The sequence below is a fragment of the Mirounga angustirostris genome, unplaced genomic scaffold, assembly GCF_029215605.1.
Source record: "Mirounga angustirostris isolate CCGP_5_RB_7025 unplaced genomic scaffold, mMirAng1.0.hap1 SCAF_9, whole genome shotgun sequence".
Classification (NCBI taxonomy): domain Eukaryota; kingdom Metazoa; phylum Chordata; class Mammalia; order Carnivora; family Phocidae; genus Mirounga; species Mirounga angustirostris.
This window is the reverse complement of record NW_026991717.1, coordinates 33739894-33763046: the sequence shown is the minus strand read 5'-3', so window position 1 is coordinate 33763046 and position 23153 is coordinate 33739894. Positions and strand designations below refer to the sequence as shown.

At 40.0% G+C, this 23153-nt stretch overlaps 1 protein-coding gene across 6 annotated transcripts in view; it reads left to right on the top strand.

The window, feature by feature from the left end:
• The first annotated feature begins 980 nt into the window (after window positions 1-980).
• NEO1 (neogenin 1) overlaps window positions 981-23153 on the top strand; it is a 252544-nt gene continuing 230371 nt past the window's right edge. For 3 of the 6 annotated variants that reach the window (XM_045899737.3, XM_045899736.3, XM_045899735.3), the window contains exon 1: window positions 1657-2120. In XM_045899737.3, coding sequence (XP_045755693.2) covers window positions 1994-2120 — 127 coding nt within the window. In that variant the 5' untranslated portion in view covers window positions 1657-1993. Of the gene's footprint in view, window positions 1277-1655; window positions 2121-23153 lie in introns of those variants that run through there. The other 3 variants (XM_054513446.2, XM_054513445.2, XM_064570177.1) reach the window with 2 other exon arrangements.

The window sequence follows — 23153 nt, the reverse complement described above, 5'->3', positions numbered from 1 at the left end:
CAAAGGGTTTTTCTCATTAATTATCTCAGAAAACTGAATAATCACATTATTCATGATGTGATTATTAAAGGTTAATTAAGCAAATACTTGTGAAGTAATTGGGAGGTAATCTATTTCTAATTTAACAGGTCAATCAGGGGTATTTAGGAAATATTTTTGCTGGTTAACAACTCTAACCAAAACAGAAAGATATTTAAATTGTTTCCCTAGTGGAAAACAATAAGCATGTTTGTTCTTTTAGGAGTCAATTGTTTGAAAGAACTGGGATGAGGGTTCCTAATTCCACCGTTTTGATGATCTAAGAGGTTTTATGAGGAGTCTGAGCTCTTCCCTCCTAATGTTAACGCAAGCCTTACATCGCTTATTTTGGCACGTCAGAATAAAAAAAAAAATAGCTGAAGAAAAGAATTACGAGAAGGCACGTAGGGATGTGGAAAGAGAAATAGCCATCTTCTCGTGGGAAGCAACACATTTTGGTTATTGACTATACAGAGCAGTGAACAAAAATCCAACTCCTATTAACAAGACATGACTCTTGAAGCGCATAACCACACAAAGAGATTTTCTTAAATTTTCCATGGAGGCAGTTTATAAAATTAGCAGTATTCCCATCAGCCGTGTAACTACAAACTGCTTTCCCCTAACCCTGGGGAAGCCTGGGTGCTGCTTCCCGATGACCAAGTGTTCAAAATCACATTCCTCTCGCTCCCGGTTTACCGGCGGAAGACGTGATCTCCAGATTTGAGAGAGCCAAGTGCCCCGCAGAGGTATAGGTAAAAGGTTTGCTACAGCCAGAGGATCAGCCCCGGGGAACCCTGGGGCTCAGCCTCGGCCCCCGCTCGGGCTGGAGGGGTGGACACCGGGCACCTTTGTCGGCGCCCTGCTTCCCTGGACCCGGGCCGAGCGACGCGGGTGGAGGCGCGGGCCCGGCGGTCCGGGCGGGCCCCGGCCCTGTCCCGGGAAGCGCGCGGCGAGGGCGGCCGGCCTGGAAGCTGGAGGTCAGCGGCGGCGCGGCGGGCCCCCTCCCACGGGAGCCGCGCCAGGTCCCAGCAAGGGCCGGGCGGGATCGCTATTGTTTTTGGCGAGCACATAAAGCCCCGTGCCGACCCTCTGCGCACCCAGGTTTCCTCCCGGAGGCCATTCGGTTTCCTCTGAGGCCCTATATAGAGGCTCTGGGCCCAGGCTGAGGAGAGGTGCGCTCCCGCTCCGGCCTCCCGGACGAGCCTGGGCTCGGAGCGCTTCTCGCCCCCAGGTCTCCGCAGCCCGAGGCGTCAGGGTAGGTGAGAAGGGGGGTGTGGATTTCTCCCTGGGGCGAGGAGCAGGCGGCGGGGGCGCGCGGGGACGAGGGGCTGCGGCGAGCGGGCGGCCGCGGGGAGGAGGAGGAGGATCCGCTTCTCCGGGGTTTCCCTGACGCCAGCAGCAGCGCCCGGCGCGCGCGCCCCACTCCCGTCCGCGGCTCCGGGGAGAGGGGAGAGGGGGGAGGGGAGCGGCCCGCCGCCGCGGCCCGCGAGGCGGCAGCCGGGATTGGAGCGGGGGCGGGCCGCGCACGGGGCCGAGGGGGTGCGGGCGAGGGAGGCGCGCGCTTGCGCGTGCGCGTGTGTGCGCGCCCCGGGCCCCCGCCCCCCGCCCCCACCCCCGCCGCCCGCGGTCTCCGCCCCCCTCGCACTGGTGTGTGGAGCCGGAGTCGGCGGCGGGTGGCGGCGCCTGGAACCTGGAGACCGACCCCCCCCAGCCCCGGCCCGGAATGTACTGACTCCCTCCTCTCTGCTCTCCTCCCCTCTCCGCCCCCCTGCAGGAGGGAGGCGCCCCCGAGTCTCCCCTCCCGCGAGAGGGGCCGCGCGGGCCGGGCCGGGCGGAACAGTGGCGGCGGCGGCCGCAGGAGCCGAGCCTGCAGCGAGGGACCGGCTGAGGCGCGCGGGAGGGAAGGAGGCGAGGGCTCCGCGGCGCTGCCGGTGCCGCCGCCGCCGCCGCTGCCGCCGCTCGCGGGGCAGAGATGGCGGCGGAGCGGGGAGCCCGGCGACTCCTCCGCACCTCCTCCTTCTGGCTCTGCTGCCTGCTGCTGCTCGGGCGCCCGGCGCCCGCCGCGGCAGCCAGGAGCGGCTCCCCGCCGCAGTCCCCAGGTAAGCGGGGGCGCGGGCCCGGGAGGCGCGGGGTGGGGGCGGGGGCGCGGCACCCGCACCCGCACCGGTGGCTGCGGTGTTTTTGTTTAGGATCCTGGAGGAAACGTGCAGGAACTTCTCTGCCTCGGCACCGGTTGCCAAAGAGAAAGGGGGTCGCGCTAGGTGGAGAGTGAAGTAGGCGGGCGGGGACGCGGCCGGGGGAGGGGCGGCCGCGGGGGCGCGTCGGGGCTCCCGGGTCTAGTTCTGCGCTTTGTACCCGGAGGCAGGTTCACCCCTCGCCTTCCTCCCCTCCCCCAGGCTCATCCCACTTGTAAGAGTGGGACATTCTTGTGCTCACACAAGCACCAGTAGAGGCCACTACACACCTCATTAAATAAACAATCGCGCGGCCAATTCATTAATTTTCAGGAAAGGAAGGGGGAGGGGGGCTTGAACTCCGCATTCCCTGGCTAGGGATTTCCCAGCTGAGGTCCCAGGGAAGCGCTGGCTGGTCTCGAGGGGACACATCGTGCGGGGATTGTAGCCCCGAGGCTGCGGAAGAGTGAGGGTGTCTGAGGGGCACAATTGCCCCCTCACAACCGCTGGTGTTGACTTAACGATGAGGGCGACTTGGAGAACCGCTCCAACTGCTTATATCTGTTAGTGTTTCCGTTATGAAATGCCTCTTCTTTCCTGGGGATTACAACTATATTTACAGCCTGGTAACTGCTTTTAACCTAGGGAATTGTCTAAGCATCGGATTTTAAGTACTTTATGTTTCCAAGTGCAATGTATATATTTGGCCTGAAAAACTGTTTTTAGGTGTTATTTTTAAATATCATAGGTTATTGAAATTACCTGCATCCCTGTTTAGCCTGCCTGGAGAAGACCTTACAGTGTAGTTGAGCGGGACACACTCAGCAGTTGAAGGGCAAATTAACATGCAGTCTGTTTAAATTGTTTGACCAAGGTGGTGTATTGTAAAACTTGACAAAACTCTCACCTACTAGTATGAGATCTGAAATTTTTGCATTTGAACGTCATCTGATCAGGCACAGTGGCAGCTTCTAATCGCCAAGCCTTTAGTTGTTTTTTGGATTCATACTGAATAATACTTAAAATCACACTGCAAATGTAACTTAACTGATTAAACTTTCTTTTGATTTTCTTGCAGAGTATTATTAGCTCATGGCTTTTGCCGACGTTAAAGAAAAGCTTTAAACCTGAATACCAATGGGCATTATCTAAACAGCGATATAAGCGACAGTGTTTTAGTATCAAACCTGCACTTGCACATTCAGCCTGTACCTGGGTTAGAATACACATTTTGGGCCTGAAATGTAGGTTTACTGATCCAGCCTTTCTATTCTTGTGGATGGGCAAGAGAAATGTAACTATTTTGGAAGACAGATTCCTTCCTACTCTTAATTTTATATGTAATTCATATTATGTATGTTTTAGGTAATTGGTGGAGTTTTTTTAGAATTTTGTCAGTAATTTTGTAAATAAATAAAATACTAATAATTTTATTAGGTTAATAAAAGTCATGTAAGCAGTCTCTTAGAAGTGATTGAAACATATATTTCAACACTGATTCAGTTGATGGGCTTTTATTTTGTGATGATGAGGTGCAGGCATTGCTTAAATGTGTGTCCTGCCTTCATGGAGCTTCCAGTCTGGTGAGTGGGTAGGAAAGATAGCCATTAACTACTAATTATGTAAGTAAGTAATGTGATAAGCACTAGAAAGGAGAAGAATGGGTTTTGAGAAAGTATACTGCCAGGACCTAGCCTAGTCTGGGTGTTAGGGTGTCTGAGAAGTGAGATCCCAAGGGTGAGGAGGACTGGAGGTGGGGAGGCTCACAGCTAGTCAGTGGTATTAGTAGGGACTAGAGCACAGATCTGATTCTTGGTTCAGAGTGCTTTGCACAATCCATCCTGCTTTATTTCTCATTTCTGCAATAAGAGGGGGCTGGTCAGTTCTGTCATAAGCTGCAGAGAGATGGAGGGAATTGAGAACTGAGTAAGTGGCAACTGAAACAAGTGGTCAGTAGATCCCTCATCATTTGTCAGGGGTTTTAATTTTTTATTTTTGAAGAGTGGTAGACTCAAACCTTTCTGCGGGGGATTACAGTGAGTAGGTGGTAGGGGGATGGAGGTATTTGGTAGAAAAGGGAGAAAATTAGGGTGTGGGACAGCAGGATAAATGGAGTGGTTTTCCAATTTAGGGTGACGTTGAGGAGGACAAAGGAGGGAGACGAACTAGTGATAGAAAATGGTCAGCTGTAGAGGGTTGGAAATGATTAGGCACACTGTCTGGCTTTAGGAAGGAAGGAAGATTTCTGAAAAGATGGGTAGGGACCTAGGGAAAGAAGTCAGGACAGAGCAGCCTGCCTGTGCAGTGCAAGTCTTCTCTAATCAGAGTGAGGGTTAAGGAATGGTGATGGGGTAGAATTGAGATGCAAGAACGGGGAAAGTAGGGAAGTCAGTGTTGAGAGCTCAGTTGAAATCAGTTTGAATTTAAAGTAGACCAGATGAGCTATTTCCACACTTTCTCCAGCAACTTTCTGTATGCCAAGAGTAGAATTAGTGAAGTTTTAATCCAGTATTGGTTGCTTATGAGTTACATGAAATATGTAGAAACCTTTTAAAAAACTTTTACTAGAGTAATCGAATATTCCATTCTTGGGCAGAATGCAAAAATGTGTTTGATGAAATGTCATACTGGTGGTGAGGCTAACCTTGTCCTAGACTTCAGAGGTGTACTGTAGCTACATTTCTCCTTTAAGGGAAGAATCCTGTTGTCATCATCCCACATAGATGACACTATCTGTCTGAATCATTTACTTGATGATGTGATTTGTTACCTCACAAGGTGGTCTGTTCCCATTTTGAATAACTTCTACCCATAAACTTTGCTTTATGCAGCACATTTAACTTTAATTTTCGACCTTCTCACTTTTGATTTCTTTTTCCTTTTCTCTTGCCTTTTTCGGCATCACTCTGTTAATTCATCTCTTACTTTTGTGATCAGTTCGTTAGTTGTTACTCAAGTTTTTCTTTTATTCCCTTATTTTTTTTTTAAGATTTTTATTTATTTGAGAGAGAGAGAATGAGAGACAGAGAGCACGAGAGGGAAGAGGGCAGGGGGAGAAGCAGACCCCCTGCTGAGCAGGGAGCCCGATGTGGGACTCGATCCCGGGACTCCAGGATCATGACCTGAGCCGAAGGCAGTCGCTTAACCAACTGAGCCACCCAGGCGCCCTCTTTTATTCCCTTATTAAATGTTGGCATCAAAGTTGATCTCCTTCTGTCTTGTCTTCAGTTGCTGCCTGTAAGCTAATGACTCTCCTAGTCCACTCTTCTTCACGTGCCATTCAGTAGCTTCACTGAATAGGCACCTTACTTAACCAAGACCAAAGGTAAACTCATTTTTGCTCCCCTTCCCTCCTCCTTCACTCATCCCCTTTCTCTAGACAATAACAAACCAGTTCCTGGGCCTGGGCTTTCACATTTTTGAATGATTGCATAGACTTGTCTTCCTGCATTACTTGTCTTGGGCATCTTTGTGCACCATTCACCCAAGTTGAGGTCTAGAAGTCATCCTGGACCCTCCCCATTCCCTCATTCCTATAGCCAATACTTCTGTTTGATTTTTACCTCCTAGATATTTCTTGAATCTGAATCTTTTCATCATCATCCCCACCTAGACTAACAATAGTGGCTTTGTAATTCATCTATCTCCACTGTTACCCTCCAGACATCTGTCTTCCTGCAGGAATGAGTTTTCCTATGTCCTTTTCTGAGCATGCCATACTCCTACTTACAATCTATTAGTGTTCCACAGCTTGAGTGTTAGAGTCTAAACTCCTTGGCATGAAGATTGTGAAGCCTTTTGTGTTCTTTACCACTGGCCTCTCCCACCCCGAATTTAAAGCCTCATCTCTTGGCACCTCTAATGTGTACCTGGTGTTCCACCACTTCTGGTTTATTGCAGAGCTTCATGTCCCCATGCCTTTGACAAGCTGTCCTTTCTTCCTTTTTTTTTTTTTTTTTTTTGGTCCTTTCTTCCTGTTAATGCCACTTTCCACCTTGTCTACTTCTGAAATTTCTATTCATCATTTAGTGAATTTTCTTCTGCTATCCCCCTGCCCAAAGAGAGTTAGAGTTGTTATTCTCCTTGTTCTCATAGCTTTAAATCTTGTGTTATGTATTTTCTTGTCTCCTCAACTTGTCTGAACCTCTTGAGGATTGGGACTTCTCTTATTTACCTTTTGATTACCTAATGTAGCAGAAGCATCTGGAACAGAGTGGATAACCAGTAAATGTTTGTTGAAGGAGTGTTGAATTGCCTTTGTTTTTACCTTTTAGGGCCATATAGCACAAGTCTGCTTTCCTTGTATGATGGCGTTTCACGTGTCTAATGACAACATTTGTGTGTGTGCAAGTATGTCACTTTCCCCTCCTCTTTCTAAGTGAATCATCCTTTATTCCTTCAGCCACTCTTCCCATTACTTACTTTTCTGGCCCTTTTTGAATTTGGTCATCCTTCTCTGGATATGCTGCAGTTTTAGTCTTTATTAGTTTTGTCATCTTTGGAAAGATCAATGATTTTACTGAGTCTTCTGTAAACAGAGACTGATGCCCTGCTCTGCTTGCCTAACAGGATGAGGTATAAAAGAATTTGTAGATTTCCAGGCAGAATGTTCAAAGGAGACCAAAAATACTGCTATTCTTAGACTGTATGGAAATTAGTATGTGATGTGGGATAGTGAAAAAAGACTTAGGATATGAGGCAGAGGATTTGGGATTTCACTCATGGTCCATACCTGCTCTTGTATCTGTTGAGGGCTATAGGTAACCTTGCTTTTTACCTAACTGGATTGTCAGAAAAATGAAATACAAAACTGCTTATAAACTGTAAAGTGCTGTATCTTTGTGGAATGGTTTTAACATTTCTTTATGAACTTTTAAAAAATACTGCAATTCTATTAAATTTTTTGAAAGTGTAGATTTTTTTCTGTTGGCTTAATTGATTATTGTTGATTTCTTCTTTATGAGTTTTCTTTACACTAATAAAAAATACTGGGGTAACATTAATCTCATTATGTATGAAGGCTCTAGGCCCTATTTAATAGTCATTTCCCAAACACTTTATTTTATTAGTGACTTCTGTGTGGTTGCAAGGTATTTACCATGTCATTGGTAGGTGTTTTGGCTTCTAGGTAAAATTGTATGAACAATAGGAGAACAAAAGAAATGACCATAGATAAGATCATGTTGACCAGATAGCTACCTGAGGTAGTAAAAAGTCTAGTGTTTATGATTTTAAAAAATTGACGTTGCCATGGAACACAAGCCAGTGAAAGATACTAAAATATAACCCAAATTTTTGATTCATTTAGGATGAAAATAGTTTTTTGATTAAGAAATTTTGGAAATAGAGACAAAAGCCATTTAGACCCACTGGTATAACTTTGGTATATTTCTTTCTAGTCTCTGTTAATATTACACATCAGTGTTACATAGTAGTATGTACAACTTTATATGTAGATGTTTTCTCAACATTATGCCAGTTTTTGGTTGCTATATTATATTTAAATAATTTTATTTTTAAAATTTATTTTAAAAATATGTAAATATATTTTTGAAGTAAGACAACATAGAAGTAAAGTATCACTTTTACCAACAAATATCTTTTTTACCTATAAATAACCACTTCTGGTATTTTTTCTCTTGCATTTACATATATATGTATAGTTGTATTTTTTACACATAAGCAGGAACATACTACTTATTGCTTTTCAACTTGATTTTTTTTTTAAACAGTGTGTTGGAGATCTTTCCAGTATGTATAGATTTTCCTATAACCATTATTGAAAATGTCTGTATAATATTGCAGTGAATGAATATGGCATTAATAGCAACCAATAAAAGTAGTATTTATTGAACACTCACTGAACTCTAGGCACTGTACCAAGCTCTTTTACATGCATTAATTCTTTCTTTCACCTTGTGAGGAAGATGGTAACATCCCCCCATTCTACAGATGAGGTAACTGAGTCTCAAATAGTAAGTGACCAAAGGTCCCATAGCTCTCCTGTGGAGAAGTTGTCATTTGAATCCAGGTCTTTCCAGCTCCAAAGCTTATGCTCTTTATTATACTGCATACTGCTTCTAATTATTTATTCTCCTGTTATGGATGCTGAAGTTGTTTTTAGTATTTGGCTGTAATAAAAAATGCTGTCATGAACATCTTCCTGCATATGGTGTTTCTCTTCTATTTTTTGGATCCCCACATATGGAATTATTGGTGAAAAGATAATTTTTGTGTGTCTATGAGAGTCAGGTTTCCATTTATTATAGAAGAGTATGATATCATCAAGAATAATACCATTTACTAGTACTTCTACAGCTTTTTCAAGGTATATTCACCTTTAATTGTGAACATTGAATACTTCAGTTCATTATTTTAAAATGCAGGTCCTATAGCTTCTCTGTTTCATCTGTTAACTGCAGGGGTTAATTACCTAATTAATAGGTAATCTCAAAGGTCCCTTCTCCCTTCAAGTTTCTATAACTCTGAAGTCTATAAAATTGAGTCGTGGATATCTAAATGACCTCTATTCAGTTCTTGTGTTTGAACACTGATCATTTCTGTTCTTGGATGCAGGAATTAACCTTTTGTCATTCTCTAGAACTCCAGTTGTGGTACATCTTTTTTTCTGACATGAAGTTGGATATGATCAGGGAAATCTTTTAAGTTGCCTGTAAACAGGATTGTGTATGATTTGGTATAAAAATAGCTTTATGGCCGATTTCAAGAAATAAAGATTTAAGTGTTAGGAAATTGTGAGATACTTTAAGTTGCAGGATTACTTGAAATATTAGATGCTTACTCTTAGGCTTTATACGTGATATAAAGTAAATTGCCCAGGTTATAGATCTGGCTGAAACGAGCAGGTTGTGATCCCTTCTTTTGATTCCCTCATGTAAAGAAAGGAGAGAGAGAGAGGTAGTAGTTATATGTTTAACCTTAAGGAAATCAGTATGTGAATTCTTCTTGAAAGGAGTTAGCAGTTGGGCAGTCTGAAAGTCAAATGTGTGTTTTTCTGCTTTTCCTCTTAAAAAAACCATGAAAATAACCTGCTTTAAAATTGTTCCATAGCAAGAATTTTAAAATTTAATTTTCCAGTCAGTTTATCTATAGCCAAAACTAAACATTTAGGTAATGTTGGCTAGTTGCAAACATTTTATCGATGGTTAATTGTGCACAAAGCTATACACCGTGGAGATACTAAGATGAACTGGACATGGTTTCTGTCCTTAGGAAGCCTTGGTCTAATAGCAGAGGTAAGACATCCCCACAGATAATAACTTAATTTGGATGGAGAAAGTGTCATTACTGCTGTAGGTGGAAAAACAAATTCTGGAATCACTGTGTTCCTGTTAATCAAGTTCTGCTTTCTCTCATAATTTTGGTTCATAGCTTTCAAATAGTCCTAACTTAGTTTTAGCAAGTCAGTAGACTAGAAGTCTCAGAGGAGGTTATTTTTCATTTCTTCTAAGCGAAATGGTCACTGGAATGTTTGAATATATGAGAATTCTAATAATGGAACCATCTGGGAGGTGCAACTTCTTCCATGTCTTTGGGAAATGTGGAGATTGATTATACTGGTTTTCAGAATTTATTATTGGTCAGTAATAGCCAGTAAAACTTGGTGATGAGTCCTGAGCAGAGTGAATTTTTAACATGATACTACATGGAAACTGGATACAGAATATTTGTTTTTCAGATATAGAGTAAATGGAAAAAAAAAATCACCTGGAGGCGCCTGGGTGGCTCAGTCAGGTAAGCATCTGCCTTTGGCTCAGGTTGTGATTCCAGGGTCCAGAGATCAAGCCCTGTATTGGGCTTCCTGCTTATCAGGGAGCCTGCTTCTCCCTCTCCCTGCTCGTGCGTGCTCTCTCACTCTCTTTCTCTCAAATGAATAAGACCTTTAAAAAAATCACCCTGATATATTTTGTTATATAAGGTCTAGTTAAGATATCATTATAATTTATAAATTTAGGGACAGAATCACAAATTATGTTTTATTGATAACTGTTTATTCATAGCATAACTTTTAATGCAGCAACTAAAATTTAAGGGTTTTTTTGGTTAATTCTTCAAAGCATTTGAAGTTTGAAGTGGGGTTATTGTTTTAAATTTATGTAGTGTTGATATCCAAGAGATTGTTACACTTCTTATGGCAATAACCCCTTTATTAATAGCCACCTCACCTACATAAAATTCAACCATATGCACCCTTACCTCTAGAATATAACTGAAGATAGAGAATAAGAGAAATAAGTTTTTAAAGTCCATGCATCAAAGTAAGTAAGTTTCTCAGAGTCCCAAAGGTTCTGTTTAGAGCCTGTTTATCTTTAATTCATGTGGATTTCTAACAGATTGTACTGTCTGATTTCTAAGCCCATTGTGATCAAAAGTGGGTAGAGGCTCTCTGGGGAATGCCTCCTAACGACAGCAAGTTGTGACCTCGTAAGGAAGGAGACTTAAAATAAACATAAGACTGCAAAGGTCTGGGACGCCTGAGTGGCTCAGTCGTTAAGCGTCTGCCTTCAGCTCAGGTCATGATCCCAGGGTCCTGGGATCGAGTCCCACATTGGGTTCCCTGCTCAGCGGGGAGTCTGCTTCTCCATCTCCCTCTGCTGCGCCCCCTGCTTGTGCTCGCGCTCTCTCTCTCTCTCTCTGACAAATAAATAAATAAAAATCTTTAAAAAAAAAAAAAAAAAGAATGCAAAGGTCTTCCCTTAAACAGAAAAAATTGTCTCAGCCATGTTGAAGAAAGTTTCTTTCCCTCTCCATCACTGCTAATGGATTTTGCCTGCCGCTTGCCCTTTCTTTTCCCCTTATATTATACATAAAGTTGCTGTTTGGGAAATCTGTCTAAACTTTGAAATCTCTGGAGTTTCATCTCACCTCAAAATAGTATGGGTCAGGTTGACACCTGAGGTGGAGAACAGGAAATGTGATAGGAAGAGAGGTGAGGTGGCAGGGCACAGCTCCTTCTCTGCTGGTCCCTACCCCCCTGGCCATGGAATTTATCTTTTTTAGCAGCATCTCTAACCCTGATTGCTAAAATATGTACTGCATTTGAATTTTTAATTTTTGGGTGAAATTAATTGTTGGTTTGAAATGAAACACATTATAAAACTTCAAACAGGATGTAAAATAAAAAGTGAAATCATATACTAGTTCAACCTTCTCCCCAGGGATAATCACTTTTAATAGCTATGGACTTTTTTTTTAAGATTTTATTTAATTATTTGAGAGTTGGGGGGAGGGGCAGCAGGAGAGGGACAAACCAGCTCCTGGCTGAGCAGGGAGCCTGACAACGCAGGGCTCCATCCCAGCACTCTGGGACCATGACCTGAACCGAAGGCAGACACTTAACCAACCGAGCCACCCAGGTGTCCTGGAATTTCTGTTTTATATGCACAGTTAAATATTTTAAATATATAATACATATATAACAACTAATGCATATATAAACCAAATATAGATAAATATATATTTAAAATTGTGTTGTGCTGTGCATACTGTCTTCCAGCTTGTTTTAAAGACATCTTTCCATGTGAGTACATAGAAATTTATCACAGCTGTTTTGATAACCATATGGTATTTGATAGATGTATCATACTTAATTTAACCAGTTCCAATTTGATGCTCCAATTTTTTTTATTGCAAACATATGCAATGAACCCATTTTTACAAATATCTTTGTGTACATGTTCAAATATACCATAGAATAAGTTTGTAGATGTGGAATTGTAGGGTAAAAGAGCATGTGTGTTAAAATGTTTGATAGTTATTTCCAAATTGTTCTCCAAAAGGCTGATTTACTCCTATCAACAGCAAGTGAGAGAGTGCCTGTTTCCCCACACCTTTGCCAACATAGTATTTTCAGTCTTCTTAGTCTAGCCAGTTTGATAGACAAAAAAAGTATATCTTTTTAAGTTTTGTATTTTAAAATCGTTAATGGAGTTGAGCATCTTTTCAGATTTTTATTGATGGTTTTTTCCTGAGAATTGTCTGTTCAGGTCTTTTGTTCATATTCCTATATTCATTCTTGAGTCTTAGGTTCATTTATAAATATAAATTAAATACATAATTAAGAATAGGAACAATTTTAAATTTTATAATTGTCAAAACTCCCATGGTTGCTTGAGATTTTTAACTTAATGAGAAGTGAACTGAGTAATCGAGTCAGTCTGCTTATCTGACTTCTGCTCACCACTGCTTGTGTTCGCTTGATACGGATTCATAAGCTTTCAAGCTGTTCTATTTTGAAGGAAAATAAATATTTTATTCATTGTTTTGCTGAAAAATAGGAATTGAAGCAGGTCCAATACCTCTTTTAAGACAGGATGAGAAACTTCGGTTTAGAGTAAGTTCAGTTATTCAAATACTTGAATGCCAGTGTGGCTCAAGGCACTGAAGTGGTCTCAAGCGGAAAATGGATGAAGAATGTAGCAGAAGAGACAAGTTCAAGGGACAAGACATTATTTTCATTCTGGACACCTTGCGTCTGAGATGCCAGCAGAACATTTCTGTAAAGGCATTACAGAATTAGGCTCAGGTGAGAAGTCTGACTAGCTCTCTTGGCTGGAAATATAGATTCAGGAATTATCTGGATAGAGGTTTGCCGTGAGGGTAGATCATATCACTGAGGAAGGGGAAAGGAGACAGAGGGCAAAGACTCAAGCATACACCCATAGGTGTCCAAAGGAAGGGAAATATTACCCTCTCTGCAGAAAAGTACCTAGAGCCAGAGATATGTAACATAATAAAGTTCACTCCGCCTATGGATATCTTCTTCACAAACCTCTATATGAATAAATGGGATAGTGGCAAAGTAATATTGGTTCCTTTCACTTACCCTACATGCGTGGTGTGGCCCTAGGTTAGAGTGCTAGGGAGGGAAAGGGGAGGCTTACCGAGACAATTCTGAACAACTTTAAGTAAAACACACACACACACACACACACACTCTCTCTCACTTACCATCCTGCTGGACTGAGGTACGAGATGAATGAGTAAATATGTGTCCATGTTTAGAACAGAGCCTGGTTTATCCTAATGACTCATTAAATGTAAACCGTTGTTATTGTTGTTTTTATTTTATAAGTGATGAAGAGCCTAGCTAAAAATACATGAAAGTTAACTAGTGCTTATATAATTTGTTTTATATTTTTACTTGATGGCTGTGTATAATTACATTGTTAAATGAGGGTGCATATGTTGAGAAGGATAGGATTTGTTTAGTTTGGAGTATTTGGTTAAATTTCTTAGAGGAGGTAGGACTTGACCTGGTTTTGAAGGCATGAGGAGGCTTTTTAGATGGGTAGGGTTTTTTTTGACAAGGAGAATGAAGGAAGAGCAATAGGAGTTGAGGCAGAGGAAAGGCAAAATCAATTGAAATGTTTTTTGTTTTTTGTTTTTTTTAAAGATTTATTTATTTTTTTGACAGAGGGAGACAGCGAGAGAGGGAACACAAGCAGGGGGAGTGAGAGAGGGAGAAGCAGGCTTCCCATGGAGCAGGGAGCCCGATGTGGGGCTCGCTATCAGGACCCTGGGATCATGACCTGAACCGAAGGCAGACGCTTAACGACTGAGCCATCCAGGTGCCCCAATTGAAATGTTCTTGATCAGTGACTCATTTCTTGAAAAGTTCATTTTTTTTATTCTGAAGTTTATCATTTGTTATGAAGTGGAAAGGTGATTATTAGATGATGAAATCAAAGACCAGATTATCTTTTAAAGATTGCAGGCTAAAAAAAAAACTGGAGACGGTGCTTGTTGCAATTTTTAATGCCTGAAAATTAACCTTATCATTCCATATCTGCTTTTTAAGACTTCATTTATTTCCTGCTAGATGTTGTGGGCATCTTTTATGAAACATTGATTTCTCTGGAGTTAATTCAAAATTGCAGAAAGAAGCTTTGGAATAATGTGTCTTGTGAAGTTCTGAGGAGTTAATTTTTGCCACTTTTTGAAGAAATCTTTGCTTTTAAAAAAATTTTGTGGCAGTTTTGTGGAAGAGTGAACTTCTTTCTTCAGAGTAGCTGTAGTTAAAGATTTTACAGCTTCAGAATTAGTCATATTTGTTAGTCTTTAAAATTTGTGGGTAAGATATCAGATAACATTGTGGGTACTAACTTGGTAGTTCCATTTTATTCACACTTAAGTTTTAAAATTTGCTTCTGCATATGCATAATAATTTGACTTTGATATAAAATTTCTATGTCACAGTCTTTTTCTTTCAAAACTCACTGGACAGTTCTCTCTGTAACCCCCACATTTAATGTTGTACATAGTATTAATATCTACTATATCTTTTTAATTTTTTAATCTGTAAATTTGTAGAATTATTTTTTTAGTGTTGTGGACTTCGAGATACAGAATTTTTACCAGGATATGACAAGGTGGGACTTTATTAATTGATTTTTCTTCAACCTGGTTTTTTATGCCTGCATTTTAGTTAGGCATTAGATTTAAAGTCTGCAAGTAATATGAAAACTGCATATTATCTTATTTCCCTTCAACATACCTTAGAAAAGTCCCACATTGGAGGCTGATATTTCATCTCTCAATATGTTGGGCATAGATGGCTTTTCCTTATAGTGTTGGAACAAATTATTTCTTTTGTTAAGTACTGAAGGAAGGGGAGCATTTGCATTTATATTGTTCAAAAACATTTTTTTAAAACTCTGGAATTGTCGTGTGATGAGATGCTCACACTAAGGCACACCGGAACTGAGCTCAATTGGGAGAACAAGTTCATGTCTCAGATTGCGCGCTCATACTGAAGGGCAGGGAGAATGGCTTGTTCTACGTAAATTGTTTCACATTTTCTCTCTAATATATAGTCGAATTCTTCTAACTTAAAATGTCTGTATGATGTGACTTCTCTATTTAGTGAGTCTTTTTGTTCTGAAGGTACATGTCTATGTTAGGGTAGGACAATTTTCTTTTATTTCTTTATTACCTATACTCCGTTTTCTTTTTCTGGAATTTCAGAGATACTTGCTTTCTTGTCTGTTTCCTCCATGACACTCTATTTCTCCTTTTTTTGTGTGTCAACTAAGACTATATTACTAGATGCATACAGATTTGGAATTTTATTTTTCTGGTGAATGGACTCACCATTATCTCTAGTCATGCTATTTACCTTAAGTCTACTTTTTCTGATACTAATGTAGCTCTACCCACTGACTTTTGGTTAGTGTATAAGTGTTTGCATCCTTTTATTTTCAGCCTTTTGTAATCTTATATTTATGTTGCTTATGTAGGATATCGTTAGGTTCTCTTTTTTGCTTAGTCTTGACAGTTTTTGTCCTTTTACTAGAGTGTTCAGTCTATTTACATTTAATGATATATTAATGATATATTTGGCTGATAATATGGCTTTAAATCTTCCATTTTATTACTATTTTTTTTTTTTTTTTTGCCTGTTCTGTGTTCTCCTTTCTCTCTTTTCTTGCCTTCTTTTGATTATTTTCAGTTGTGCAGTTTTTCTCTCTTTTAGCTTACCGGGTATATATTCTTTTGCTATTCATTTAATGGTTCCTAAATGCATCTTTGACTTCTTTTACCTTTTATTGGACAATGCGAGGCCTTTTAGAATACCTTAATTCAATTTGTCCTTCTCTGGTTTCTGTTATTCTTGTTAATGTATTTTAATTCTCTTTATATTTAAGATTTATAAGACATTATTATTTTGTAAGTCATTATTCATTTAGATTTACCCAGTTATTTACTTTCTTAGTGCTTTTCATTTCCTTCTGCATCTCTGAGCTTCTGTCTGGGATCATTTCTTAGGCCTGGAGAATATCCTTTAGTATTTAGTTAGGAGTTATGTCTGTTGGAGGTGAATTCACTCAGATTTTGTCTGTTTGAAAACATCTTTATTTCACCTTCAATTTTTTTGGCAGGGGATGGGAGGCAGTGGGTGTAGAATTGTAGTATATAGTTTTTTCTTTAAATATGCCATTCCATTTCTGCTGTGCTCCATCATTTCTAATGAGAAGTCAGCCGGTATTAATTTCCTCTTTTGTAGATAATGTGCTTCTCTCCCTCCTTCCCTCTTTGATCACTTTTAAGATTTGCTCTTTATGGTTTTGAGAAATGTGACTGTGATGTGCTTAGTTGTGATTTTCTTTGTATTTATCCTGCTTGTTGAGCTTCTTGTATCTGTGGGATGATCACTTTCGTTAGTTTTGAAAAGTTCTTGGCCATTATCTCTTCAAATATTTCTTCTTCCCCATTGCAGAAGTTCCCTTATGTCTTTGAATCCTCATCACACTGATGGGATCAGAAGGACTATGGGTTTTTGTAGCTTATCTGCCCTGTTTGGGTTGTTAGGTTAAGAGCTGCAGTCTCTTGTGACTTTCTACATTCTAACCAGAGGCAGCACTCCTTTTATTGATTTTATTATATCATTCAGTTATAGAATTTCCATTCTGTTTTCTTCCATAGTATCTAGGTTCCTGCTGAAATTCTCCATCTTGTATCTTTATTCTTTTAACCCATTCTGTCATATGTGTTCCCATGAAGGTTTGCTTTTATGTCTGTTATTTCTCCTGATTTGGGAGTTGCTTTGTCTTTTTATGTGCCTGTTTGTTTGTGATTGAGGGACAGGAATTGTGTATGAAAAATTTTAGAAATAGTCTGAACGATGCTCTCTTCTTCCAGAAAGGATTTACCATTGCTTCTCTTCTGGTAATGTGGTTATGCTAGAGACATAACAATCTCAGATCACTTTAACCCATTCAGGGATGGATTTGAGATGATTTGAAGTTGGGCTTCAGACCATATGAGTTGCAATGTTTTAGGTTTACCTTTACTTCTTGGATGTAGCCCTTTGAGGTCCTGATCCACAGCTTAAGGGGTTCACCCTCCTCCTTGGCAAGCCTTCATCTCATTTTTGTCCCCTCAGGGCTTGAGTTTGTCAGAAGCTAAACTCATCTTCTCAGGCTCTTCAGCAGTAGTGGTCTTTAGAATCTGCAGATACCTCTAGACGAGAAGCAGCTTCAAGATTTTCTCTTTGGATTTTCTCATTTTCCCGGTATTGGTCCCTTAATTCCTCATCCCTTTGATTGCCTTCACACAGATATTTTGTATTTTGTCTATTTTTTTTTTTCTTCAGTTGTTCCAGTGGAAGATGGTCTGAACCACCTAATCTGTCATTCCTGGGAGTTGAACTCTCACAACTCACCTTTCATCTTTTATTTGTGTTTTGTGAGAAATATTCAAACTTCCCTGTTTTTTTGTCATGTTCAGTCTGCAATTTATTGCTCCTATTGTATTTTTTTCTTAAAAATGATTCAGTTGGGTGCCTGGGTGGCTCAGTTGTTAAGCCTCTGCCTTTGGCTCAGGTCATGATCTCAGGGTCCTGGGATCGAGCCCCGCATCGGGCTCCCTGCTCAGTGGGGAGCCTGCTTCTCCCTCTCCCACTCCCCCTGCTTGTGTTCCCTCTATGTGTCTTTCTGTTAAATAAATAAATAAAACCTTAAAAAAAAAGATTCAGTTGTTTTGTGGCTGAAAGCAGTCTTCCCTTATTTCAGATTGTTCTCTCTTCATATACACAGTATTCTCTTAAATTTGGGAATTCTAATGATATTTTAAAGTTTGTTCTCCTCAGTGAATGTTCCAGGGGAAAAATTTTCTCCAGTTAATAGAACAGTCACTCCTTTGGCTTCTGGGTCTTTTCAGGCATCCTTTGGAGCATCATTGTGATGATGGGATGGTGTCTAAATGTGCTCAGTATTGCTGGTAGAGATGGACTCTTTTGAACTTGTGTGGGTTCCTGTTCTAACGTTTCAGGTCCAGATGAAAAAAGGGAAAATTTTAGATTTGCAGTAATTTTACATTGCTAGATCATTGGTTTGCCGATTTGTAGAGATTAGAGGCAAAGTATAGTCAGCTCTGAAACAGGGAGGTTTACTGAGAAAGCATGTGTTTTCAGTGCAGAAATAAAATTTACAATTCAACGTTGGCGGCTGGTTGCGGGGTTAGCGGTAGTGCCTCTTCTCTTTTTGCCCCGTCCCTCAAGTTTACCTAGCACGTTATCTGCAACATGAATGCTTCTGTCAGCCTTTCTTCTTGGAGGCTTCCGAGTCCACTTATGGTTGGTACTCTTCTGTGATTTTCAGTGGGCTACAGATTTTTTCCCCAGGTGTTTTTGTTCTCTTAAAAAGAACTTATTCCTTTGGTCATTCAAGTGGACATTGGGGTGGAATGTCAGGTGGGCATTGGTTAAATTAAGGAGCTCAGTTTTGCCATCTTGAATTGATAATCTGCATGTGTATTGTTTTCTTTTTCACTTGGCTTAATTTGGTGTCTGACCCAATTAAAAAAAAAAGAATAGTTGTATTATTTTCTTTCTACTTTTATGTACATATAGGTTATAATTATGCAATTCCTGAAGGGCTCTGATAGACTCTTATCTGATAGGAATTTTTTGATAGAATGGGGCATTTTTGTATTGTACATTTTTGCAAATGCTGACTTTGTTCCCAAGGCTGTGCCAGGTTTTGGGATTTCAGACATGGGCAGGTCTCTTAATCTTATGTACCTATTCCTGAGGCAGAGATACCTTTCTTTGAGGTCAGCCTCAGAGACTTTGGGAGAATGAGAACACCAATGTTAATTTAAATTTTGATTTTTTTTAACCCATTAGTTACATTGTTGAATATAAATGAGTATTTACAAAGATGCTGATAATAATTTTTATGTAGAAAATGTTCCGGTAAAATCTTATTTACAGTTTTGGTTTTGTTACCTATTTTTTATTTATATAATAAATTTCAGTTTATGCTCTGACTAGGTGATCATATATTATCAACAATCAGGGGCTTATGTTATATATGTGATTGAATGTACTCATTTGTTACACATATATGGGAAGTAGGAGGGCATGGCTTATTTTTTTTTTTTTTAAATAAGGAATCCAACTCAGAATTTAAAGGTAGGACATGAAACAGAGAAAAGTAGAAGCATTATATATTCATTATGCAACTTTTTACTTAGGGAAAGAATTAGGAATTTGCTTTAGCCTTAAATCTGGAGTTTGCCAGTCAGGAAACCATGTTTTGGAAGTGGTTTGGTAGATTGGATATAGAAGGAATTAGGAAAAGCAGGCAGTTGGGGCCAAAAGGTGAATTGGAAAAGAAAATGGCTAGCTCCATTGTGTTGTTTCAAGAAGAATAATGTTAGTTCTGTTGTAGATATAAAATACACTGTGAGGCGAGTGGGCTATCTTCATTTTACATCCAACAAGAATAGTACAATTTAGGGAAAGCTATTAAATTGAGTCTTCCTGACTAATGCTCTGTCATGATAGGAGTTAATTTTCTTTATATGTTGTTTCATCTTAGGCTAAGTACATTATTTATTTATGTAATCTTATAAACTTGATATGACAAAGTACACTTGCCAGGTTTTCAGTTTTTAATGCAATGGCTTTCACACTTGTTCAAGTGTTAGAACATCTGGAAGTAGTGGAGTGCTTTGTGAGATGTTGTAACTATTAATACCTTTAATTACATTAAGCAAATGAAGTATAATTTTATAAGTTGTAAATATGATTTATATGAATGCAGTTCAGCTCAGGAGTTCAGTTCAGGAAATATTTAGTGAACATTTGTTGTGTACCACAACACAGGATAATTTTATGATGAAAATGAATCATGGAATAGGTAGAAGAAAATAGAAGTGAGGTTCCCCCCCCACACACACATCAGTGGTTTATAGTATCTTTTAAGATTAGTTTGAGATCTTCACAGGGGCTGGTTGCTTTAGCCAATGGCAGTGTGACTGAGTGATTCCTAAAGTGTAGTCACTACTTCCAGGGCATCATTATCTACTGAGATAAAATTTGTGGTTTGGGACCCTGGGAATCTGCATTTTAATAAGCATCTGAGTGGTTTCTTATTCACAAAGCTTGAGAAATATTTTCTAAATCTGACTGAGGAAAAACTCAGAATATTGCTTCTGAATTTAAAAGGAATAAAATCTTAAGATGAACTTTCTCTCCAAGGAAAAATATAATGCATATGATGGGGTAGTTGCTGTTTATTCATTTGTATTTAAGAAATGTCTTTTTATAGCTAAGAGCATTTGGAATATTGAAAAAGAATTCCATTTCTCAGGAAGTCTTTTAGTTGTTTTTCCATGGAAATAACCATATTATGTCTAATGACTTTTAATGGTTTTTCAACTATAAAATGTCATTAGAATTTGGACTGCATTCCATTAACATAATATCTGGAAGATTCAGAACTATGATTCATTTTTTTAGAGGGGGGTGGGGGCAAAAGAGAGAATCTTAAGCAGACTCCCAGCTAAGCATGGAGCCTTATGCGGGCTTGCTCTGACGACCCTGAGATCATGACTTGAGCCAAAATCTAGAGTTGGATGCTTAACTGACTGAGCCACCCAGGTGCCCCCAAATTGTAATACATTTTTTAAAGTTGTAGTTTTGCTTTATTGATTGCTTCAACTTTTGGTAGCAGGAACACAAGTAAAACGTTAAACTGAAAGTCTTATGTATATGAACTTTAAAACATTCTTTTTCCAAAACAGTGAAATTCAGACTAATACGCTCAGTAAAGTTTTATCAGTACATGCTGCATGCCAAGCTCTATATTGAGGCCATGAGGATGTTTAAAACCTAAACCCTGGGGGCGCCTGGGTGGCTCAGTCATTGAGCGTCTGCCTTCGGCTCAGGTCATGATCCCAGGGTCTTGGGATCGAGCCCCGCATCGGGCTCCCTGCTCCACAGGAAGCCTGCTTCTCCTTCTCCCACTCCCCCTGCTTGTGTTCCCTCTCCCGCGCTCGCGCTCTCTCTCTCTCTGTCAAATAAATAAATAAAATCTTTAAAAAAAAAACAAAAAAACTTAAACCCTGTCCTGGTCAAGTTCACACTCTAGAGGGAATAAGATAGGAAAGGACTATATGTGAACAGGTGATTTGTGCTTTGCCTAACTGTAAGGAATTTGAAACTTCAGTAAAAGGTAATTAAATAACCTAACCATTATAATACATGCAAGGAAAAAAAAGTGTGTTTATGTGTGTGGAGATGGTAATAGTCATGGTGTTGTCTCACACTTAGGCTGTTATAGTAATCTAGGTAGTGTACAAAGATAACTAGGATTAGGATAGTGGAGGTGGAGAAAAGTTTATGGACTAGGAAGATATTTAGGTGATAAAGTAGAATTTGGTGATGGGTTGGATATTGTGGTAAGAGACGTGTCCAGGATGGTTCCTAAGGTTCTTTAGGGCTTATGTAGCAGTATGGATGGTGGTATTTGGGGAAAGAAATAAGTTTTGGGGGGCAAAAAGAGCATGAGTTTAATTTTGGACTTAATGAATTTAATATGCCTTTGAGTTATCCAGGGGGCTGTTGGTTCCAATCTAGAACATAGCAGAAGACGGGGGCTATAGATTTGTGTCATCTGCTTAGAGTGTGGTTGAGTTGAGAGGGATGGGCTGTTACACAATGAGAGAAGTGAGTGGAGAAATAGGGAAACCAAAGGAGGGTTGTTTCGTAGAAGTCAAGAACGGAGTCTCAGTTTTGCTGGAAGAGGAGAGTATCTTTTGCATTTGGCTATCCACAGGTCATTGGCGGCCTTACTAAGAGCTTTAAGTAGAATTTGGAAGCAGTTCGAGGGATAAGTGGGAAGGGAGGAAATGAAGACTATGGAAAGTTCCAGAAATTTAGCTGTGAAGGGGGACAACTACATGTAGTGGTTGAGGTGTAATAAGAATGAGGTGTGTGTTTAGTGGGCAGGGTTCTTGAGCATATTTAAAAGGCAATGGAAGATTGAGGAGGGTAGTTTGAATATACAAGGAAAATGATGAAATAATCAATAGTGTAAGTGTCCTGGGGAATATGGGGTTTGTTCTGAGCACAAATAGAAAGATTGGGATTAGATCAGAGAGGAGGAGTGATAAGGCCACTCTGACTGGAGGGAAGGAGCATGAGAATAGGTGAATATTCTTAGTAAGGAAGCAGACCTTTCTGTTATGCATGAAAAGGATTGGTAAGTAAGAAATAGTTTCCAAGAGAGGGAGTTAGTTGATCAGAGAGGCAGGGTTATCAATACTTTTTTAAAGTATATGAGAATATACCAGACTAGAAGCTATAACAAGATTTTAAGTTCTGTAGGGATAGCATTATTTTCTATGCCTTTTTCCCCCTCATCTGCTGGGTGTCCATGAGCATCTTGGCAATAGTAGGTTCTCAGTAAATATTTACCCTAAACTAGAATCTTAAATGAAAAATGCATAAACAGTAACTACTCTTGACTGACAATGATAGAATTAATAAGTGAAAAAAGTCTCTTCCTGTAACAGTGTTTAATACACCATTTCAACAAACTTCTCCCTGCAGCCTACTAAGCTTTTCTCTTTAATTAAGAACTTGATTTACACTGTAGATTTTGCTCATTTGAGGACTCAATCCATGTCTAAGCAGATGAAGGTAGCAGCTCAGGCATAGTTAAGATACATTGTAAATGCAATCAGAATTTCACCTCAGGGCAATTCACTTCAGACATCCATCTCTAAAAACCTGTTGTGTCTAAAAGTGGGAACTTTTATAACCAATTCCCAGTTATTCAGGGGCTAATTAACTATTTTATTTGTCTCAAGATTAGGCAATCCTTTTGCTTCTTGCTCTCATCTAACCTAGCCTTCTGTTTGGCCATTTTGTTATTCTAAACTCATAAGATAGGGAGAAGAAAAACAGAGAACATAGATGAATTAATGGCTAAAATGAAGTGCTCTTTGGCTTGTTAGTTTTTCTTGTGCTTTATTTCTGTGGTTCATTGGAAGCTGTCAGAAATGACTATAATATTCAGTGTAATAAAATGGGTTTTCAATGTGTCAGGAAACCCTCATGTTATTTAGATTATAAAGACAGTTAATTGTTCTAGGCAGACAATTATTTTCTTATGTTTGAAGCAGTATAGGCATATGGCCCTTTTG